Here is a 21084-nt window from a genome sequence, read left to right on the forward strand (position 1 = left end):
GCTGGCCCTAAAGAAAAGTTACCCAAGTTTCACGATGATGGTTCAGCAGACCCTATCAGACATTGTAAAACGTGTGAAACCATATGGATGGCAAATGGTGTGACGGATGAGGATGACTGGGTAAGACAATTTTCAGTGACCCTACGGGGTGTGGCGATAGATTGGTTTTCTGACACTAGTCCTCAGAAACTTAATACATGGGAGAATGTTAAAAAAGAATTTATAGCAGAATCCAGGTTACTCCGAGATGATAATGAAATAGTGGCAGAAATCTACAGCACCAAACAAGGAAAGAATGAGACAGTCCGAACCTATGCTAGGCGACTGAAAGAATTGATCGGAAAGATGGAGAGTCAACCAGCAGATGGGTTGAAAAAACGATGGTTCATGGAGGGGCTACGGCCGGCTCTTAAAAAGAAAATGAAGATTGTACCGCCGGCGTCGTATGCCATTGCGTATACTCGCGTTATGGATTTGGAAAGTGAACAAAAGACAAGTAAGAAGAAAATGCATAAGTCCTCTGATTCAGATGATTCATCCTCAGAAAGTAGCAGTAGCGATGAGGAATCAAACAAGAAGGTGAAAGCACTACAGAAAGACATGCTTCGGATGATGAAAGAATTCAAAAATTTGAAAAAGAATCCGGATACAGTAAAAGGAGAACTGTGGTGCACAGATTGCAAGGAGGATGGCCATACGAAGGGTTCATGCCCGAAGAAGCAGTTTTGTGACATCTGCCAAGTGGCGGGGCATTCCCTGAAAGAGTGCCCATTTAACTTGAAAACAAAAGGACACCAACAGGTGTTACTAACGCTGGAAGTGTCGAACAATAGCAACAACGCGGGCAATGATGCAACTTCAAGTGGATATCAAAATAACAATAGACGCGGAAGGGGTGGAAACAATAACAATAACAATGGAGGCCAGGGTAGAATACAATATGATGCGAGTGGACGGCCGATGATACAGTGTCGGGCATGTAATCTTTGGGGTCACTTCGCGAGGGACTGTACTACGAAGGAGACACCGCAACTACTGTGCAGATGGTGTGGTCCAGGGGACCATGAAGATTCAAAATGTCCAAAGCAAGGCGTAAATTTATTAAGTATTGAAACATGCGATGAGAACGTGTTGGCGATCACAAGGGAGCAAGCAAGGAAAGCAAAATATCCGAATGCGGAAGAAGAAAAGGAGAGGTTACAAAAAGCGCGAATAAAGATAGAGAAGCAGGTGAAAGCAGAAAAGTCACAAGTAAAAGACACTGTGGAAACTCCGAAAAGAAACCTGGCAGAACAAAACATGGTGAAGCAGATAATGCAAACGAAAGTGCCAATTAAATTAAATGATCTTCTTTTCACCATGCCACAGCTGCGTACGGCTATTATAAATATGACACCATCCCTGAGAGTGATAGAGGAAGCAAAGGATAGTAAGGAAACAACCACAGCAGCAGCCACAAACCCGATGTTACTAGCACTTACAACAGGTAGACACCCAGCAGTGGTGGAGATGGGCATTCTAGGTACGGTGCTAACGGATACAATAGTAGATGGAGGATCGAGAGTGAATGTGATGCTAGAAGATATCTGGAAAAAACTTGGACAACCAACACTATGGCCACCCACCTTTCAGTTACTTACAACAGATCAACATGGGATAAAACCCTTGGGCACTTTGATGGCACAACCGGTAACAATTGGGACACAACCATTTTTACTGGATTTCGTGGTCATCCCATTAAAGAGAAGAGGGTACGACGCCATCCTGGGACGGGGGTGGCCGGTGCAAGCTAAGGTAAAACATGATTGGAAAAGGAACACCCTGTCAATGGAGAAAGGAGGTAGGAGATTTATAATTGATTTGCATACACAAATGGTAGGAGAAGAACCAAGTCGTCGGACTTAGAAGGCGTAGGCGAGAATGACGACGAAGGGAAAAAAGGATGGAACCAGATGATGAAGGGGTGTTGCGATTAGGAGGGTCAATTGGTGATGACCTAGATTCAGTAAACAGATTGCTACATTGGCAAATGGAAGATTATGAGGTCTTTCCGAGCTGCAATATTTTGAGTATCGAGGAAGGAAAAGAAGGCCCTGAGTTTCCAAAGGAATACAGTGAACTGAAGGAGGGAGAACCACAGGTGGATGAAACACCTGCCCATACGTTCAATTAAGACAAACCGATAAAGTATGAAGAGCCGACAGTGAAAACAATGAACTTGGGTGATGAGGAAAATCCAAAGGACATTCTGGTAGGAGATGATTGGAACCCAGGACTGAAGGCAGCAACATTTAGAATATTCATGGAGTATAAAGATTGTTTTGCTTGGACGTATAAAGACTTAAAAGGAGTATCACCAGAGTTATGTGTCCATCGAATACCATTAATCGAGGGTGCGGTACCTGTGCGGAAGCGACCGTACCAAATGAATAAGAACTATGCAGCGTGGGCCATCGAAGTAACACAGAACAGGAGGAAGGCATGGCACGACAAACACTTAAAATTAAACAACTTTCAACCCGGCCAGTTAGTACTAAAGTAAAACAGACGGAATGGAATCAAACCTGGGAAGTTCAAAGTCAAATGGTTCGAACCATACAAGATACGGGAAGTTGGATATAACGGGACAATTAAGTTATGGACACTCAATAGGAAGGAAGTAGCAGCCGATGCAATAAATGGTTCGAAATTGAAAGTCTACCATGAAAGAAATAACGCACCTCCGTGAACGAACAACTAAGAAAAGAACAACTGTAAATACTATATATATGTAAATACTGTACATATGTAAGATAAGAGTTAAACATAAATTTTGAGTCCCACTGCGAAGTAATAAAGTAAAGAAAAATGTGTAGTATAAAAACAAATGTGGTACGGGCCTTGAGGGATATATTGTAAAAGACCGTACAGCATCTTGGGAATGGAAATCAAGAAGACCGTACTGACACTGAGATATACGGACTTAAGGAGCAGATCAAGCAAAGAACATAATAGGAACAGTTTAAAACCCCGTATGGCCAGAGGAAACAGAAGGAAGAGATATCAAAGACCGTACGACTAGTGGAGAAAGACTGTACGGACGAAAACAACATATGCCAAAGGCCGTATGGCCAAGGACGTCAGATATTATAGACCGTACGACCAAGAACGTCAAATATTATAGACCATACGGCCAGCAGGGAGCAGCGTACTGAATTACATTCATAAGTAGAAGGGAAGGCACCGTACGGAATAAATCAAGGAGAATATTTGATATCAAACAGCAGATAATATGGACCGTATGGCTCGATAAGTAGGTAGAGGCAATTCGTACAATGTTGAAGAAGAGCAATACAAGTGAAGGTCGGTTTATAACACCGTACGGTCGTACGGAAATAGATAGAAGCAACATATTGGGACGGTACGGCAGAAGCAAAAGGATGAATACCGTAGATGAAGGAGGACCGTCTGGCAGGAGAGTGCCCAAAATTGGCCATACGGAATGTAGCCGCACGTTGTGAAGAAACTATTAAACTTAGGAGCCGTACAGATCATTGGAAACAATAGGGAGGAGAGGATACAGAGTCGTACGGTGGGAGGAGTTAAGTTGTTTCAAAATAACAAAGAAACTGTACAGAGCAGAAAGGAATTAAAGTCAAGCATGCCATCACAGGAGGAGTCAATTCAGTAAGGAAAGAGAAGAATTTCTCTGTGTCGAGGGATAATTGACCCAACGCAGGAAAGAGTAAGTGGAAGAGTTAAAAAAAAAAAAAAAAATGACAACAGATTGAAACAGTTCGGAATGTGTGATGCATGATGCCAAAGGGAAGGGTAGACATAAGCAGTTGCCAGAAAGAGTGTGGAATTGGAAGAAAATGACAGAAATAGTGTGTTCCATGCAGTTTTGTGTGGGTTTCGGAGTGCTAATTTGGTCTTGGCGACGAGGGGCAGCGCCTTGTATTGCGACAAGGAGCGCTACTGGGGCAGACCCCGCGGGGGCGCTGCCCCTCGACCCCGCTGGGGACGTTGCCCCCTAGACCCCCAATCGTTGCAAATATCAATCATGGGAAGTGTGACCAGTTGATGAGACCTAGAGTTACTGCTATAGGCATGAGCATCTGTGTGTCTAAGGTGGCACTCTAAGTAGGTGTTTGGGCGTGAGACCGTCTTGGTGGATGTATAGAGAGCTCGAGAGGAGCTGATCATCCAGTTGAAGGCAGTACGGTGACACTTGGCTCAGTGTACCCAAGAGTTGGAAACAGAGAAAGCGGCACAGGTGGCTATCAAGGTCAGCTAAGGAGACAGTATTGTGTTAGAAGAGGCTACAGATGCAACGTGGTTTGGAGACCAGTTTGGTGCAGGCACGAGATGAATGTGAAAGTGATGTGACAGAAATAGATCTCTCTTGTTGTAGTTATCAGTTAATGTATTTTGTTGTTAATTTGTCTCAGTTATTTTGTAATTGTCGTCTAGAGACGACTTTTTCTTTTGGGGAGGATGATGTTGTCGGTAGAATGTATAGTGTAGTCGACGGGTAGAGTAGTATCCGAACGGGCGCGTGATGCTTTAGTCACCCCTTCGGAAAGGTATATGTACACGTCCGAGATGGACTTTGGAATCATCGATTGATCATTGTAGTCATTGTAATCTGCAAGTGCATACATGAATAAAGTACCTGTCTGAATTGAATCGTGTTATACATGTGTTGAGCTTTTTACCCTATGCAGTAAACAAACCTTTGGTTTCTTACTCTTGGGAGTTCTCCCAAGGTACTTTCCTACCATATCTTGGACTGGAAGAGTGACTGGCACTAAGATTATCTTCTTATTGACTGAAAGATCAAACCAATTGGAAGTGGAAACATCACCCTATGTTAGAGAGCTTTGAGGGCCTACAGGGGTCCCAACAGTTAGTGCACCTATATTTGTAGTATCATCTCCATCACCTGCCTATTGATTCTGATCCATCTAATCTATCACCTTTACAGGGCTCTCGACAAAGGATTCTCCTTTCGGCTCTCCTTTGTTGGGCTCTTTGTCTAAAATTACTACAAGTTCTTTATCCTTTTTGCCTTTTTGACTCCAAGAGCGCACGATCTTTCTAGATGTCTAATTTTGAACTTGAACCGGCTCCTCTGTATGAGGTTCAACTTCTTGTTCCATAACCTGTTCACCTATAGGGGAACAAGGCGCAACTTGATCAATACCAAGAGGTGGAAATACCGAACTAGAGCTAGTTGAGGTCATCTGTGGGGAATGCTTTGTTCCCTCCAGCATTAGTTGCTTCTTCATCTTAATCCAAGCTTTAGTCCTATCAATTACAGGTACAGTTCTCCCATGGAGGTCCTCCTCTTCTGGTTTATCCCAATCCATGTTGGTCATAGGTAGCACTTCATCTTGTTCTATGCACACAGGGTCTAGGACTTCTTCATTTTCTACCTCTTCAACTCTTGAGATATTCAATGGGAGCCTATACTTCGAAATTTGCCTGATTGTAAACCGTGACCACAATCTCTTCCTTACTTCCAAGTCATCTTCATAGTCCACCCAATTGTCCTCCACATGTGGTTCATAAACAAACGAACGGCTGAATTCAAATTGAGAACATGCAAAGTTCTTGTTGTCAAACTTAGGCCGAGAGGAGTATGGTTGCAAATTCTTAGTTTTTAGCTCTTCTTTGAGGCTGAGGGCATCCTGGACATTTTTGCAACAACAGTGTCCTACTTCAAATGGCGATAGTGCTTTTATAATCCTTGGAGTTAATGGTGAATTTGGAATATGACACGGTTTACATATACAAGAACTTCCCCATTAAAATTTTGAATACACCTCTCAACTGCACCATACTTATCTCTACACTCCAATACCATCTCAGAGTAGGGTATAGCCTCAAAAAACCCAGCAGTTTGAATAGGGCCACTTTTAGACACGCGTTCAACAATGGAACCCGGATGTGCATTCTTGAACCTACCCACTAATTTCTAAATCTCCCTATCTACAAGAACTGTGTCTCCTAATTCTAGTAAAAAGCTTGTTAAAGGGGTGGGTTTACTATTTTTGGGCATTTTGGGGCATGAGGCAACCATGGAAATACAGGATTCACACCCACAACACTAGACAAGATAAAGAAAGAAAGCAGACAACCCTTCCAAACTATGGAAAGAAAATAAGCAAGGAATGTAGGTGAAGAGGATGGATGGACTCGCTATGAATTGCTGACACGGACACAATTTGCTATTCAGCTCCAGTTCCAAGCAAACACACCAGTTTGTTTGTTAAAGAAATTTTGGTTTTTACCAGAAATGGGGGTTTTTATAGCAAGACATACCTTGAGAATAAATGCACTAATTGAATAGGGAAAGTACCAATCTTGGAGGAGCTCTTACTTATTAATGAGTGTTCTTTTCCGCACACCAAACTTTTATACTGCCATCACCTTCACCAACTAGCATTAATTGCATGTCTTTTCATCATTTTCAGAAAGGTTGGATATCTCTATGTTGTCATGCATCTATAGGCAGGTGGCTCTTAAGCTCAAGAGCTTTGAATCAATGAACTACAACAAAATTGATTCATGATTCAAGTTCACCCCGTCAAGAAATGAAATATTAGGACGGAGTGCTCATTAAAACACGCAAAACGATTAAGTGGCAGACTCTTAACATATAAGACTGTTGAACTTGACTAACCTTAAGCGGTTCAAGGTTCAAGTTCGATAGAGCATTGAAATCCATACAAGACAGCTATTCTTCTCGAGCATGAAAAAGGTAAAGCACTGAACTACTGAACTTTGAACTTTGAGCCAATAGATTCAAGGTTCAAATTCAAGATTTAAACTCAATAAGGGCTCGTCTGCAGAAAAGCTTCCCGACGCTTAAGAGAATAGTTCTAAATATTAGAACTTTGAACTTTGAACCGATAGGTTCACAGTTCAAGATTCAAATTCTTTACTCGAGACTCTTTTCAAAGGCACAAAAATACTAATAGAACCAAGTTGAAAATGCAGTTAACATAGATCATAAGAGGATTGGTTTGCCTAGCATTCCATGCCTCAATAAGTTTGTTTCTCATTATTGCCTTCTTGGCAAGAGTCCACCTGACCCTCTCTTTCTTGATTCGCCACATTGCTTGTGCTAAGGTTTCATCATCCTTGGGTGTGGAGCAATAGGAGGTCATGTTTTGGCATGTCTTTATTCAAATAGAAGAATATGGGGTGCCGAGATTTCTTGCGGGGAGTCATTCGAGTGTACATCTTGCTAAACATTGAAATCTACATTTTCAGTTTTCTAAAACTAGTTACATGTGATGAGCCCAAGGTTCAGAGTTGAACCCAGTGCTCTGATACCATATGTAACATGTTATTTTCCCAAACCCATTTTAAAACTATATTTTAAGATACATCTATATTCATAACAGAATGACAAAGTGACAGTTATAACAACTACTTCATATGAAAAAGGAACTTAATGAACTTATTCAAATATTGCAATTCATAATTAAGGAAATTTTTAGCAAACTAAACTATTTCACATGAAATATGGTTACAACTTCCATATCTATTTCTTTTCCATTCCTAATACAATTTTTCAAATGATGACATAAGGAAATAACAAACTTAAGTATCATGATTAAATAATAATAAGTCGAATGGTAAACGAAAAATACAAAAGAATCAAGTACCAAATATGAAGCAGTTAATAGTTACTATGTGAGCAAGCTTCAACATCTAGTGGAGAGAAGCATTACCATGGGCTTAACCTCCCAACTACAGACCTTTATCTATCCCCAAACAATCTCATCTGAGAAAGGCCCTCCCTACCCCGGCATTAGGCCTGAGGCACTACTGTTCTGCCACCTGAGCATATCGATGTTGGAGTATCAACTAGACGGCAAACAAGGCTATCGATATCCTCCATCAACCTACCCACTGTCAGCATCCACTGGTGCTTACCCCTCAAGTTTCTAATATTGTTGAAGCTACGATATGCATGTTTACAGTAGGAAACCTCATTATCATTTTTTTGATGTTAGTTATATTTCCTAATTCCAATTAATACTGTGTAATCTAGAGAAAGAAAACTCTTGTAAATACTTGCTGAAAAAATTAGGTATATCCTGAAAGAGGGCATTATAAAAGAAGTTGCTTAATTAAACCAACACCTAGAGCTAAATACAATGGACAACAAAACAACTGAGATGCAACAAACTAACAACACAAAACAAAAGCAAAGAACAAAACTCAAATCTCATGGCTAGTAACCAGGGTCTTCAACCAGTAGTCAAAAAAATTAGAGTGTCTTTCCAATCTATAGAAATCCAATTCTTTTATACCTAGTTCTTCATCTTTTTCTTTATTTCTTTCTTTTCCTCCTTATGCTTTCGTATTTTGATTTCAACTTGCAATGTGATAACACTAAAGACATTTTTAAAATTATCATTGTCACATTCATCAAGTTGTTCATGGCTTTCTCAACTTTGCTATTATTGTAAAGCTTCCTAATGTTGTACATATCATGTCTTTCGCTACAACTAGCACACCTTTTTTTGTCCTGAACCTCTTTGAGGCTCTCAAGGGTAGCATAGATATCAGCAATATTTTCATAGTCAAGAGGTTCCATTTCATCCCCCTTCATTTGGTGAAAGAACTTGTCCAAAACTATAAAGGTTCACACAATTATCAGCAGTTTTAAATGCACATCAAGGAACTTTTGCTTGACCCTCAAGTTTTACTAGATGAAGTCAATGGTGACTCTAATGGGATATGTTGATAATGAATCTAGTTTTAGTGAGGTGGTGAAATATCTGCACAATCATACACTTGATGTTTATATATGTTCATAGGATTAGAAGGTCCCAAAAGAGCATTAAAAATAAGGAAACGAAAGAAGGTATAGAAAGGGCTACCAATGGAGTAAAAATATTCACAAAGAGAGAACGACTTCAGTTGCATTGCTAAGTTGTAGAAAGGACAATGAGGCTTTGCCTATTCCATTTTCCTTCCTAAAACAAATAGTGATGAATGAAGCATTGTTGGCTAAAGACATGCATATGCATATTATTATACCATTTACAAGTGAAAACTGCGATATCATATGCAATGATTTATGACTCACATGGACTGGCAAGTACTCAACAAGTCGCGAGCCGGGGCATGGTCTATGAGTCCCTAGCACCCAAATTTGGACTCTATCGAGTCCTCACCAAAATCATATAGTGTTGGGATTCACCAAGTCTAGGTGAGTCCCATGGCTAAAACTTTGTTAAGAAAGAAAAACAAAAACAAAAACTTAAAATCAAACAATGTTAATTACTTCTTTCTTCATTAATGTTTGATATACAACCCTAAAAGCATTGTCATTTCATTTTGCTGGTAAAATAGGAGAAAAGAGAGTGGTGAGCAGAAGTTAAGTGTGCATTATAGGGAAACTGACAAGAAGGAAGAGCAAAAATGTATCATTGAATCACATTTTGGAAGCTTCATAGATGCATTTGGTGCATCAAGAGATGTCTACCAACAATTGGAAGGAGATTTCATTTGATCCCAAGGAATGAGGTCTCCTTCAAAAATGCCTCTTCAACTCTTGAGATCTTCAACGGGAGCCTATACTCCGAATTTTACATGATTGTAAACTGTGACCACAATCTCTTCCTTACTTCCAGGTCATCTTCATAGTCCACCCAATAATCCTCCACATGTGGTTCATGAACAAACGAAGGGCCAAATTCAAATTGAGAACTAGCAAAGATTTTGCTGTCAAACTTAGGCCAAGAGGAGTATGGTTGCAAATTCATAGTTTTTAGCTCTTCTCTGAGGCCAAGGGCATCTTGGATATTTTTGCAAGAGTGTCCTACTTCAATGGCGATAGCGCTTTTATAATCCTTGGAGTTAGTGGTTGATTTGGAATATGACAAGCTAATTGTCCAATCTTGATATACTTCTTTAGGCACAATTCTTAGGGCCCCAATGCCAGTGACACGGTTCACAAAAACAAGAACTTCCCCATTAAAATTTTGACTACACCTCTCAATTGCATCATACTTATCTCTACACTCCAATACCAGCTCAGGGCAGGGTATAGCCTCGAGAAAGCCAATGGTTTGAGGAGGGACACTTTCAGACACGTGTTCGGCAATGGAACCCAGATGTGCATTCTTGAACCTACCCACTTATTTCTCAATCTCCTCATCTACAAGGACTTTGTCTCCTAATTCTGGTATAAAGCTCGTTAAAGGGGTGGGTTTCTTTTTTTGGGGCATTTTGGGGTGTGAGGCAACCATGGAAATACAAGATTCACAACCACAACACTAGATGAGATAAAGAAAGAAACCAAACAACCCTTCAAAAATTGTAGAAAGAAACAAAGCAAGGAATGTAGGCGAAGAAGATGAACTCACCATGAATTGCTAACACGAACACAATTTGCTATTCACCTCCAGTTCCAAGAAGACACACCAATTTGTTTGTTCAGGAAATTTTGGTTTTTACCAAAAAGGGGGTTTTTATCGCAAGACATACCTTGAGAATAAATGTACTAATTGATCGGGGAAAGGTCCAATCTATCAAGAATTCTTACTTATGAGTGTCCTTTTCCACACGCACCAAACTTTTATACCACCATCACCTTAACCAATTAGCATTAATTGTGTCTTTTCATCATTTTTGGAAAATTTGGATAGCTCTGTACTGTCATGCATCTATATGCAAGTGGCTCTTAAGCGCACGAGATTTGCATCAATGAACTACAACAAAATTGATTCACGATTCAAGTTCACCCTATCGAGAAATATTAGGACTTAAAACACACAAAAAGATTAAGTGGCAGACTCTTAACATATAAGACTGTTGAACTTGACTAACGTTAAGCGATTCAAGGTTCAAGTTCGACAGAGCACTGAAATCCATATAAGACAACTATTCTTGGCGAGCATGAAAAAGGTTAAGCACTGAACTACTAAACTTTGAACTTTGAGCCAATAGGTTTAAGGTTCAAATTCAAGATTTAAACTCGGTAAGGGTTGGTCTACAGAAAAGCTTCCCGACACTTGAGAGAATAGTTCTGAATATCGGAACTTTGAACTTTGAACCGATAGGTTCAAGGTTCAAGGTTCAAATTCTTTACTCGAGACTCTTTTCAGAGACACAAAAAATAATAATGGAACTAAGTTGAAAACGCGATTAACATAGACCATAAGAGGATTGGTTTGCCTAGCATTCCATGTCTCAATAAGTTTGTTTCTCATTATTTCCTTCTTGGCAAGAGTCTGCCTGACCCTCTCTTTCTTGATTCACCGCAATGCTTGTGCTAAGGTTTCATCATCCTTGGGTGTGAAGCAAGTAGGAGTAGTCATGTTTTGGCATGTCCTTTAATCAAATAGAAGAATATGGGGTGCCGAGATTTCTTGCAGGGAGTCATTTAGGTGTACATCCTACTAAATATTTAAATCTACATTGTTAGTTTTTCAAAAATGGTTGAGTGATGAGCCCAAGGTTTAAAGTTGAACCCAGCGCTCTTATACCATATGTAAAATGTTATTCTCCTGAAGCCATTTTAAAACTATATTTTAAGATACATCTATATTAATAACAGAATGACAAAGTGACAGTTATAACAGCTACTTCATATGAAAAAGGAACTTAATGAACTTATTCAAATATTGCAATTCAATATTTAAGGAAATCAATAGCGAACTAAACTATTTCATATGAAATGCGGTTAGAAATTCCATATCTATTTCTTTTCCATTCCTAATACAATTTTTCAAATGATAACATAAGGAAATAACAAACTTAAGTATCATGCTTACATAATAATAATTCAAATGATAAACGAAAAATAAAAAAGAATCAAGTACCAGATATGAAGTAGTTAACACTTACCGAGTTGAGCAAGCCTTGGCGTCTGAAGGAGAGAAGCATTGTCATGGGCTTAACCTCCCAACTACAAACCTTTATTTGTCCCCACACAATCTCATCTGAGAAAGGCCCTCCCTACCCTCGAGTTAGGCTTGCGGCACCACGGTCCTACTGCCTAAGCATCTCAATGTTATAGTATCGACTAGACAGCAAAAAAGTCTATGGATATCCTCCATCAACCTACCCTTTGTCAGCTAGCCACTAAATTCCTTGGCCAATGTAGGTTAGTGGCATGCTTGCCACTACGATCACTAGAGGTCAGAGTGCAGTGTAAGATGAGTATTACAAGATGTCAAGATGAGTTTGCAGGATGGGGAAAAAAGGGCTTTAGTTTGGTGATGGGGGGGGGGGGGAGGACGGGGGGTGTGGGGTGTTATAATGAAATGATGTCTAATAGTATAAGAACATTATAACACCAAATACTTGAACATAGCAAAATTGCAATATGAATTTCAAACACCGTATAGCTAGCTGACAGAGGGTATGTTTATGGAGGATATCCACAACCTTGTTTGTTGTCTAGTCGACACTCTTAACACCAGGATGCACAGGTGGCACAAGCCTAACCCCAGGGTAGGGGAGGGCCTTTCTCAGATGAGATTGTGTGGGGATAAATGAAGGTCCATGGTTAGAAAGTTAAGACCATGGAAACACTTCTCCCCTCCAATAGATGTCGAGGCTTGCTCAACACAGTAACCATTAACTACTTCATATCTGGTACTTGATTCTTTTGTATTTTTCATTTATCATTTCACTTATTATTATGTAATCATGATACTAAAGTTTGTTATTTCCTTATGTCATCGTTTGAAAGATTGTATTAGGAATAAAAAAGAAATAGATATGGAAGTTATAACTGTATTTCATGTGAAATAGTTTAGTTCACTATTGATTTCCTTAATTATGAATTGCAATATCTCAATAAGTTCATTAAGTTCCTCTTCATATGAAGTAGTTGTTATAACTAGCACTTTGTCATTCTGTTATGAATATAGATGTATTTTAAAATATAGTTTTAAAATCTAGTGCTAGGAGGAACTCTTGGCAAGGTCATGAGAGGTTCGAAACTAGTTGCTATAATAGCTCTCTTGAATTGTATTTTATAATAAAAGATTTCAAAAAATCAGACAAGATTTTATTTAACAACAGTTTGACGAAACTCCTTCAAGTCTCATTGAACTTAAGGGTAAAATAGTATGGAATATTACATCTGCCTGGCTCACTATGTTCCATAGCATGTGCTTGGGGTTGTGAACTAGATTGCTTGGCTTGAGTAGCTAGTGTTTCCGACACTCCAACTTCATATGACCAAACTTATGGTAGTAGTTGCACTAAATATTTTTCTTCTTTGGGCCTTCTAAGGTCTAAACAAAAGGATTACGTTGAGAAGACAAATAATGGCCTATGGATTTAGCTAATAAGCCTTGACTGCTAGAAGAGGAATTATTGCTAGTGCCAAGTTGTTGTTAATATCTTATTGTAGACAGAGATCAGAAAATGAAATATCAAAATGATTGGAAGCAATGTTGAGAGTTTCAACAAAATATTTATAAAATGGAAGACACTTCAAGGTAATTACCACCATGTCTTCTTCCATTTTGTGGCCAACGGCTTCCAACTGATCAAGAATATCCTTTGATTTTATTAAGATACTACTGTAGAGTGTGCTCTTTAGAAATAATGCATGGCTTTTATCCAAGATTTCACGCAAACGTTCAAAAGGTTCCAAATCTATGAAGCTATTTAACCAAAAGGAACTTGTGGGAGCTGATCATCAATGACAAAATGTTTGATGAACATGATAGCTTCTCGATTCTTCTCATCAAACATATCATTTTTTGTGCCTGCTTCCTTGGGATGTTTATTTATACCCAAAACAATTGTGTCAAGACACATGTACTTAAAAATTGTCATCATGTGCTACTTCCAGGTATTGTAGTACTTGCCATTGGATTTTTCACTGCCTTACAACAAAATATTGGTCAAAGACATCATCTTGCATGTTTCCCAATGCACAAAAAACAAGAAACAAAGAAGAGGCGATAGCACAAAATCTAAAACAAGAATCCCAATGCAGAAAATAGAGGCAAGTACATATGTCATAAAAATTGAAGTATGATAGCACAAATTTCGAAAAATTATTTGGGTGGCTCTGAAAAAATCTGACAAAGATCCAGAAGAAATCTCAACAAACCTAGAAGGAATCTAAAATCTAAATGAAATTCCAACCAGTACAAAATTCAACAAATAGACACCAAGACACCCACAATTCTGACAACTTAGTAGAGGCTTCAAAAACCTACCAAGAATCTGCAATTAATCTAGCAATAAAAAAGAGTTTTGAATAAAACCCTAGCCAGTTAACTTTAAGGTCTATGTTTTTGAGAAAAAACTCTAGAACACAAAGACACAGAAACAAATTTGTTTGTACAATCCACACCAAAACCTTATGCTGACAAAACGACCACAGATACAGATGCTTGAGCTGGAAAATAATAGAATGTGTCATTTTTGTGAGCAGAAAAAAAAGGCCCAAGTTGTAGGAAAGCCCTTCAAATAGAGACCTAAAGCTGAGACAACCTTGCTATTTGCAAGAAAACAAATGTGATTAGTGTGCAATCAAAGGTCGTCTAAGGCAAAACATGAGCCAAGATTCATTGATTGAGCCCCATTTTTTTGAAAAAAAAGTGAGCCCAAAAACAAAAGAAAGGAACTACATTTCAAAAGAATATTGTCGGTACGAGCTAGATGGAGGCAAAAAAACAACGAAACAATGGTCCCAACAACAGATCCGGCCAAGAAAAGGGAATGAAAGTTGATCGAGCCACTAAAAGAGTTGAAAAAAACCCACACAAGTTACAAGAGGAAAAAATATGATTGTGGGTAGAGTTGAGAACTTCCCTAGAACAAACCACAAATTTCCTCAACTTTGAAAAAAATTCTAAAAACAGTTTTGAGGAAAAAAATTAGAAACTATGATACCATATAAGACAAATATTTGGTAAAGTATCGGATGAATTAATGAATCCATAAGATGCTCATAAAAAGCTTACAAAGAAGTCATTGTTAAAAACATTTTAATAAGAAAACAATAAAAGAATATTAGGAATATTCTAATATTTAAAAGATTTACAATATTGACCATTAAAATAATAATAAACTGGATATTATGGAGATATTGTTCAAATAGTCTATATCCTCATTACCCCAACTGGGATTAAATTCTTTAAAATAGTAGTTTTTGCCTCCCTATTTTCTCCGTCCACATGGCAACCCTGAATTTTTCCAGCACAAATATTTTTATCTCTTCATTGGTGTTGGTAAACTTTTGTATGTCAATGTTCCATTTATTCAACCATGCATTGTTTTGTCTCATCCACATCTTCTTTCTACAAACTAATCTCTTATTGACCACTAACTTGGGCTAGTAATATTTATCCAAATATTCAACTTTGTTTAAGTAGCTTAACAAACGGATAACTGTTGAAGCTTCCATCAAGAACATACTTGATCCAGACAAGAGAATCTCATACAGAGTTACCGATTTGACTTTAAGGCTAGTAGTTATTAGATGTTTTTGTCTTCATTCAATTTGTTTCCATTTGTGTTAGAAAGGTTGCTCCACCAAACTTCATAGCCATATAGCACAACTGGAGTGACCAACAAGCCAAACAAAGTCTTCTTGGTTTTTCAATCTCATAGTTCTACTTGTCCACACCTGTTTTGTAGGAAGAAAAAAGCTCTTCATCCCCCTTGCATCCATTTAGTTCTATAAGTCTCCCAACTGAGCCTATTGTGAAAGTCAATTCCCAAGTATTTATATATCTCCACAATCTCAAGCAGAGTTCCTTGAAAGACAAAGTTAACTTGTTGTTTCTTCCTATTTAAAGAGAAAATCATGACCTTAGTCTTGCTAGTATTCACCTACATCCCAAACTCCTAATAAAAACTCTCAACTGTTCTCCAGTTCTCTCAAGTGTTCTCTATGTCTCTCAAGTGTTCCTTTAAAGAGACAATCATAATCTATTTTAAGAGAAACTTAATTGCCATCTTCTCACCCCTGCCTCCTGCTCGAGGTATGAATCATCTGGATGACACTTCTACCATCGATCATTCCAGATCCCTCAGACCTTGCAGCGAGCTATCTTGACAGCATCACCCCTCCAAGAGTACTCAAATACACACTAGGATTTTTGGTTTCCTTGGGCCTTACCCTTTTGTTCTGGACTTCTTTGCACCAAGGAAGGATCCCTAGTCCTTACCTTAGGGGTGTTCTTGTTCTTGTTCTTTCTCTCGCTTCTCTTTCACCTTATTGTTTTCTTTTGTTTTGCTCTTTCCCGAACACTATTTGGTGGTCTTGTTGTTGTTTGTCTCCTTGGTTGTAATCTTTCTGTCCCTTACACACTTTTCGTGGTCTCATGTTGGACATTAATAAAGTTATCTTATCTTATCTCTTAAATCCTTAGTTGTTTATGTAATTAGAATGAGATTGATTGCATAAAGAAGTAATTTAACCATAAAGGGGAGAGGGGGTTGACAAAGGATTGGGGGATAGGGATAGGTGGGGAAAGAAGGGGGAACAAGGGGGTAATAAGGAAGAAGGAGAGAGGGGAGATAGAGAAAGGGAGAGATTGTTGGAAAGGGATAGGGAAGAGTGATAGATAGGGAGAGAAGGGTAAATGGATCCAAAAAAAGAGCATGAGCAAGGGAGAGAAGGTGGTGGGGGGGAAGAGACAGAGTAATTAAGATGAGAGGAGAGCCCATCAACAAAGAGAGATGAAGAGAAGGGGAAGGCAGAAAGTGTGGACTAGGGAAAGAGCGAAGAGAGATAGAGAAGGGGAAAGGGAGAGGGAGAGGGAGAGAAATAGATGTATTATATTTATGGAATAAACTCTCAAGAATTGGATATTGAAAAGTATCAAGAATATGATATCCAAGATGGAATGATGTATCGAATATTCGATATTATCATATATTTGATACCTACGTTTATTGGATATTATCCAATTACTAGTTACGTCTGACACAAATTTGCATCCTTGGGTTTTTCCATCAAGATTGCTTTGAGATTTGGCTAGGACAAGCCAAACCTAGAAAGTCGGGAAAAAAACATGTTTAGGATCTTTCCTTACTTTTCCAAACTTTTCCCATGAATCACGTAAAATTCACAATTTCTGCTTCTAGAAAATTTTGTTCTATTTCCGATTTTCATCTCTTCCTATGTTTCTTTAGAGATTGAAGTAGCTTTTGGATCTATATTTCTATTGCTACTGGATCAACCATATTTCTATTGTTACTAGATATTATGCAAAAAGGGAGAGGGGGTTGGCGAGGGATAGGAGGAGAGAGATAGGGAGAAGGGGAAAGGGATCCACAAAGAGAGCATGAGCAAGCAAGAGAGAGGAGGGAGGGGGAAGAGGAGAGAGGAGAGAGTAATTAGGATAAGAGGAGAGCCCATCAACAAAGAGAGATGGAGAGAAGGGGAAAGAGAAAGAGTGTGGGCAAGGGATAGGGGGAAGAGAGGGAGAGAAAGGTAAAGGGAGATGAGTGGGTAAGGGAGATGGGGGAGGGGGGGAGAGAAAGAGAGAGATTTAATATAAAATGGGAGAGGAAGAGGGAAAGAGGGGAGGGAGAAAGAAAGATGTATTATATTTATAGAAATATACTCTCAAGAATCAGGTATCAAAATGTAATAGGAATCTAATATCCAATATGTACGGAGGTACCAAATATCCAATATCCATTACCTCTAACACAAATCTGCAGCCTTGGAATTTGCCTCGAGATTGCTTTAGAACATGGCTAGGACATGTCAAAACCTAGAAAGTCAACAAAGAAATGTGTTTAGGAGTTTTCCTTTCTTTTTCAAAGTCTCTTCAGCGCAACTTCTATGGTTCGCTCTGACAACTCTGCCAGATTCAGGTGGATCTGCATCATCCGGACAACATCACATTACATCGACATCTTCATCGTAGTTTGCTATTTCCGTCGGCTTCCTCGTACTATGTTGTCCACAGCACAAAGGGCAGCAACCCTTTCAAGGACCTACATGAGTACATTAACAAGTTTTTGACCATGGAGGATATCCATATTCTGGGAAATTTTAATCCACGCCTAGAGACCTCGAGAGCCTTTATGCACGTCTAGAGACCTCCAAACTCCCCTTCATGATCATTGATCCAATCCAATTTGTACAGTCGAATCAGATCCAAGTGCTCTAGACCTACAGCATTTCTCTGGGGACAATTAGGGACCCCTTACTAGATACAGCCATATCTTAGAGTTGTGTGAGTCTTCGAGCTCGATGATCCTCAATGGACGTTCTTGCTTTCCGGGTCCCGACCTCTTCACTTCCTGGCCTCACTACGACAACGCAAGTGTTGTGGACTATGCTCTCTTTGGTGCTTCCTTTATCCCTTCTATCTATTGCTTCTCCTTTTTCGGCTTCCCCCTTGTTGATCACGCCCTCTTGAGCCTTATCCTTAAGATTCCCCCTCACTCCCACTCTTCCTCCCCCCCCCCCAATCCCCTCCTGAGGTGACCCTTCCCACCCGCACTTCCTTTTGCTTCACTGAGAGTGAGTGTGACCTCTTTGTCCACCACCTCCGGTGGCTCCTCCCCCAAGATTCCTTCACTGATTCTAGAGATGCTCCCTCCATGTATGATTTGCTTGTGGCCACTCTATGGGAGTCCGCCCTCGTCTTCATTCCCTAGTGCAACGCTTCCCTCTCCTATAGCCTCATGCATAGGAGTACTTGCCCCATGAATCAATGGTTTGAAAAGGACTACAAGTCCTTTAACCGCTCAATTTGCCCAGCCTTCTCCACCCTTTTTCCCCTATTTGCCTAGTTGAGGCTTGCTTACTGCCACTTTCTTCGTCACGAGAAGAAATGTTCTTCTTGATGTAGTATAGATCCCTTTGTGCCTCGCTTCTACAATCCCCAAAGGTCTTCTAGCGCACCTTGTTTCCTCGTCACCCTCGCCCCCCACCACCCTAGATGAAATCCCTATTCATCTTCAAATATTCCAATTACAATGCTTCTTCCACATTTCATGTTCTCTTTGTCCTATATTATGTAGTTAAAAGAGTCCAACAATATTAGGCACCTAGTTTTTCAATTTTCAACAATTAGAAATTCTTCATCTTAATCGTCGGTTAAGTCCTTAAATCATCGTTACTATTTCTAGCTAGAGTTTCTGCATTGCCACCAGTACGACATATGAAAGTAAAACATACTAAGAATGGAACTAAGAAAATAAATCTTATGCAGATAACCCTATACCCCAAGAATAGCTTATATTTTTAATAAAACATGCAAATTTATGAGAAAGCTGACAGTCATTATTGTCTGATTGAAATCTCCTTGCACAATTTGGCATTTCAGTCCACTCACTGATCTAATTATTAATCAAAAGGCTCCCACACACTGAACACAAAATATATTTTTGAGCTATGTAAGACCCACTGCTATTACTACAATTACATTATTTTATATGAAAAATGTAAAGAGGTGTATGAGTATAATGCTACAGGAATTTTACAAAAAGGATTAAGCTCTAATGCATTAATGTTATCACATTCATGATGTAGAACCTTGAGTGTCAAAATTAAGAGCTCAAAGCAGATTTTAACCCAGCCAGATTAAACTTCAACTTCAGAAACTTGTATTCTTCTCCCATTAAATTCATTACATATCCAACATGAAAACCCTAATAGCAAGATGTTCATTTGCTTTCAGTTAAGATGTAAATTACATCTTCTCCCATTAAATTTGTTACATATCCAACATGAAATCCCTAATAGCAAGATGTTTATTTGCTTTCAGTTAAGATGTAAATTACAACCTCCAACACTACTGACAGACAACTTACAACAAGAAGCTAACCATAAAAAAGCTTGAGATTCATTTTAAAAAGGAATAATGCTCAAAATGAACCATTTCAAATCAATTATAGCTCGAATTGAAGTTCTCGACTGTGGCAGTTTCAAATGCATAATGCAAATAATCTCGCTTTCTGCACATACTCATCAAACAGCATTTAACATTCAGCCAACAATTATTTAATATATGCTATTTTCTCTTTTCCTTGGATATTTTCCCATTGATTTAACATTACAAATTACGATTTTCATTATCAGAGTAACATATTTAAGCATTCGTAAAAAAAAATTTAAACACACCTGGGCAACAAACAATAGTTCATCCACAGAACAGATGAGAGCAACTGCTGAACTTTTACAGTCCAAACTTGCCAGCAGAGACTTATCCAGATATAAAAGAGAGTTGACTTCATCCCTGGAAAATAAAAATTAAATTTTTATTCTGAAAAATGCAATCTTCATTGTTAACTCCAGACACCATTTGATATCAAACTATGACATATACTTGCTGAATTGTCCTTAAGGCATAATACTTGCTAAAAGGGGTAGCAAGCTAAGCAGGCCCAATTTCACAGAGAACTACACATTCAAGATTGCTTGAACCAAAGTACTAAAAGGATGGGTAATCTCCAAGGGAGTCCTCATTCTGGCAGTGAGAAAACTATATAAAAGAACTTCTACATGGACCATTTATATGCATGAGAAATGGGACTCTGTGAGCTGCTAATCAGGAATACAGATCATTAAGATAGACTTGTATTAATGAAGTTCATTCCTGCTAAGCGATTACGCATTAATATATACTATAAAATGTATCAAGCAGCATAAAAATATAAAGAAAGTCCGTTGTAGACCAAAGATGCATTGTACATCATGGACATGAATAAATGAAAATAACTTCATATTGTGTTCTGTGTTGTCCATATGATGTGACATTTCTATACTATAATGTGTAAGTTTGGTTGATAGAATATAACATGCATGTAAAGTTTATGTCCCTGCAGAACTCAAATCAGGTGACAGCTTCTGGGATCATAACTTGTTTCATTTAAGCTTATTAACACATTCAGCAACCAGACAGGTTCATTTGTAGTTATTTATCTATAACTGATGAGCAATGTAGAATAGTCCCAACACAGTTGTCAGTCATGACTATCTGAATATGAGTTCAAATAATTGTAAGACCCGTTTAAAATGTTTCTGACAGATTATTATTATTATTTTCTTTGTGACTATTGCAGTATGAACTCTATTAGAACAAAATCAGAAAACAGTAACGTCTCCCACCAAAAATTAAACAAGAACTTAAA

General features: G+C 38.7%; 1 protein-coding gene across 5 annotated transcripts in view; it reads right to left on the reverse strand.

The window, feature by feature from the left end:
* Nucleotides 1-21084, reverse strand: part of LOC149552143 (vacuolar protein sorting-associated protein, putative (DUF1162)) — a 336370-nt gene that overhangs the window by 286763 nt on the left and 28523 nt on the right. For all 5 annotated transcript variants that reach the window (XR_016352867.1, XR_016352866.1, XM_089787620.1 and 2 more), the window contains exon 4: nt 20075-20189. Coding sequence is in view for 3 of the 5 variants with exons in the window: in XM_089787620.1 (XP_089643746.1) it covers nt 20075-20189 (115 nt within the window). In the remaining 2 variants the exon portion in view is untranslated. The remainder of the gene's footprint in view (nt 1-20074; nt 20190-21084) is intronic.

Source organism: Cupressus sempervirens, chromosome 6 (genome assembly GCF_028749045.1).
Source record: "Cupressus sempervirens isolate cs-2001-9-10 chromosome 6, ASM2874904v1, whole genome shotgun sequence".
NCBI classification, from domain to species: domain Eukaryota; kingdom Viridiplantae; phylum Streptophyta; class Pinopsida; order Cupressales; family Cupressaceae; genus Cupressus; species Cupressus sempervirens.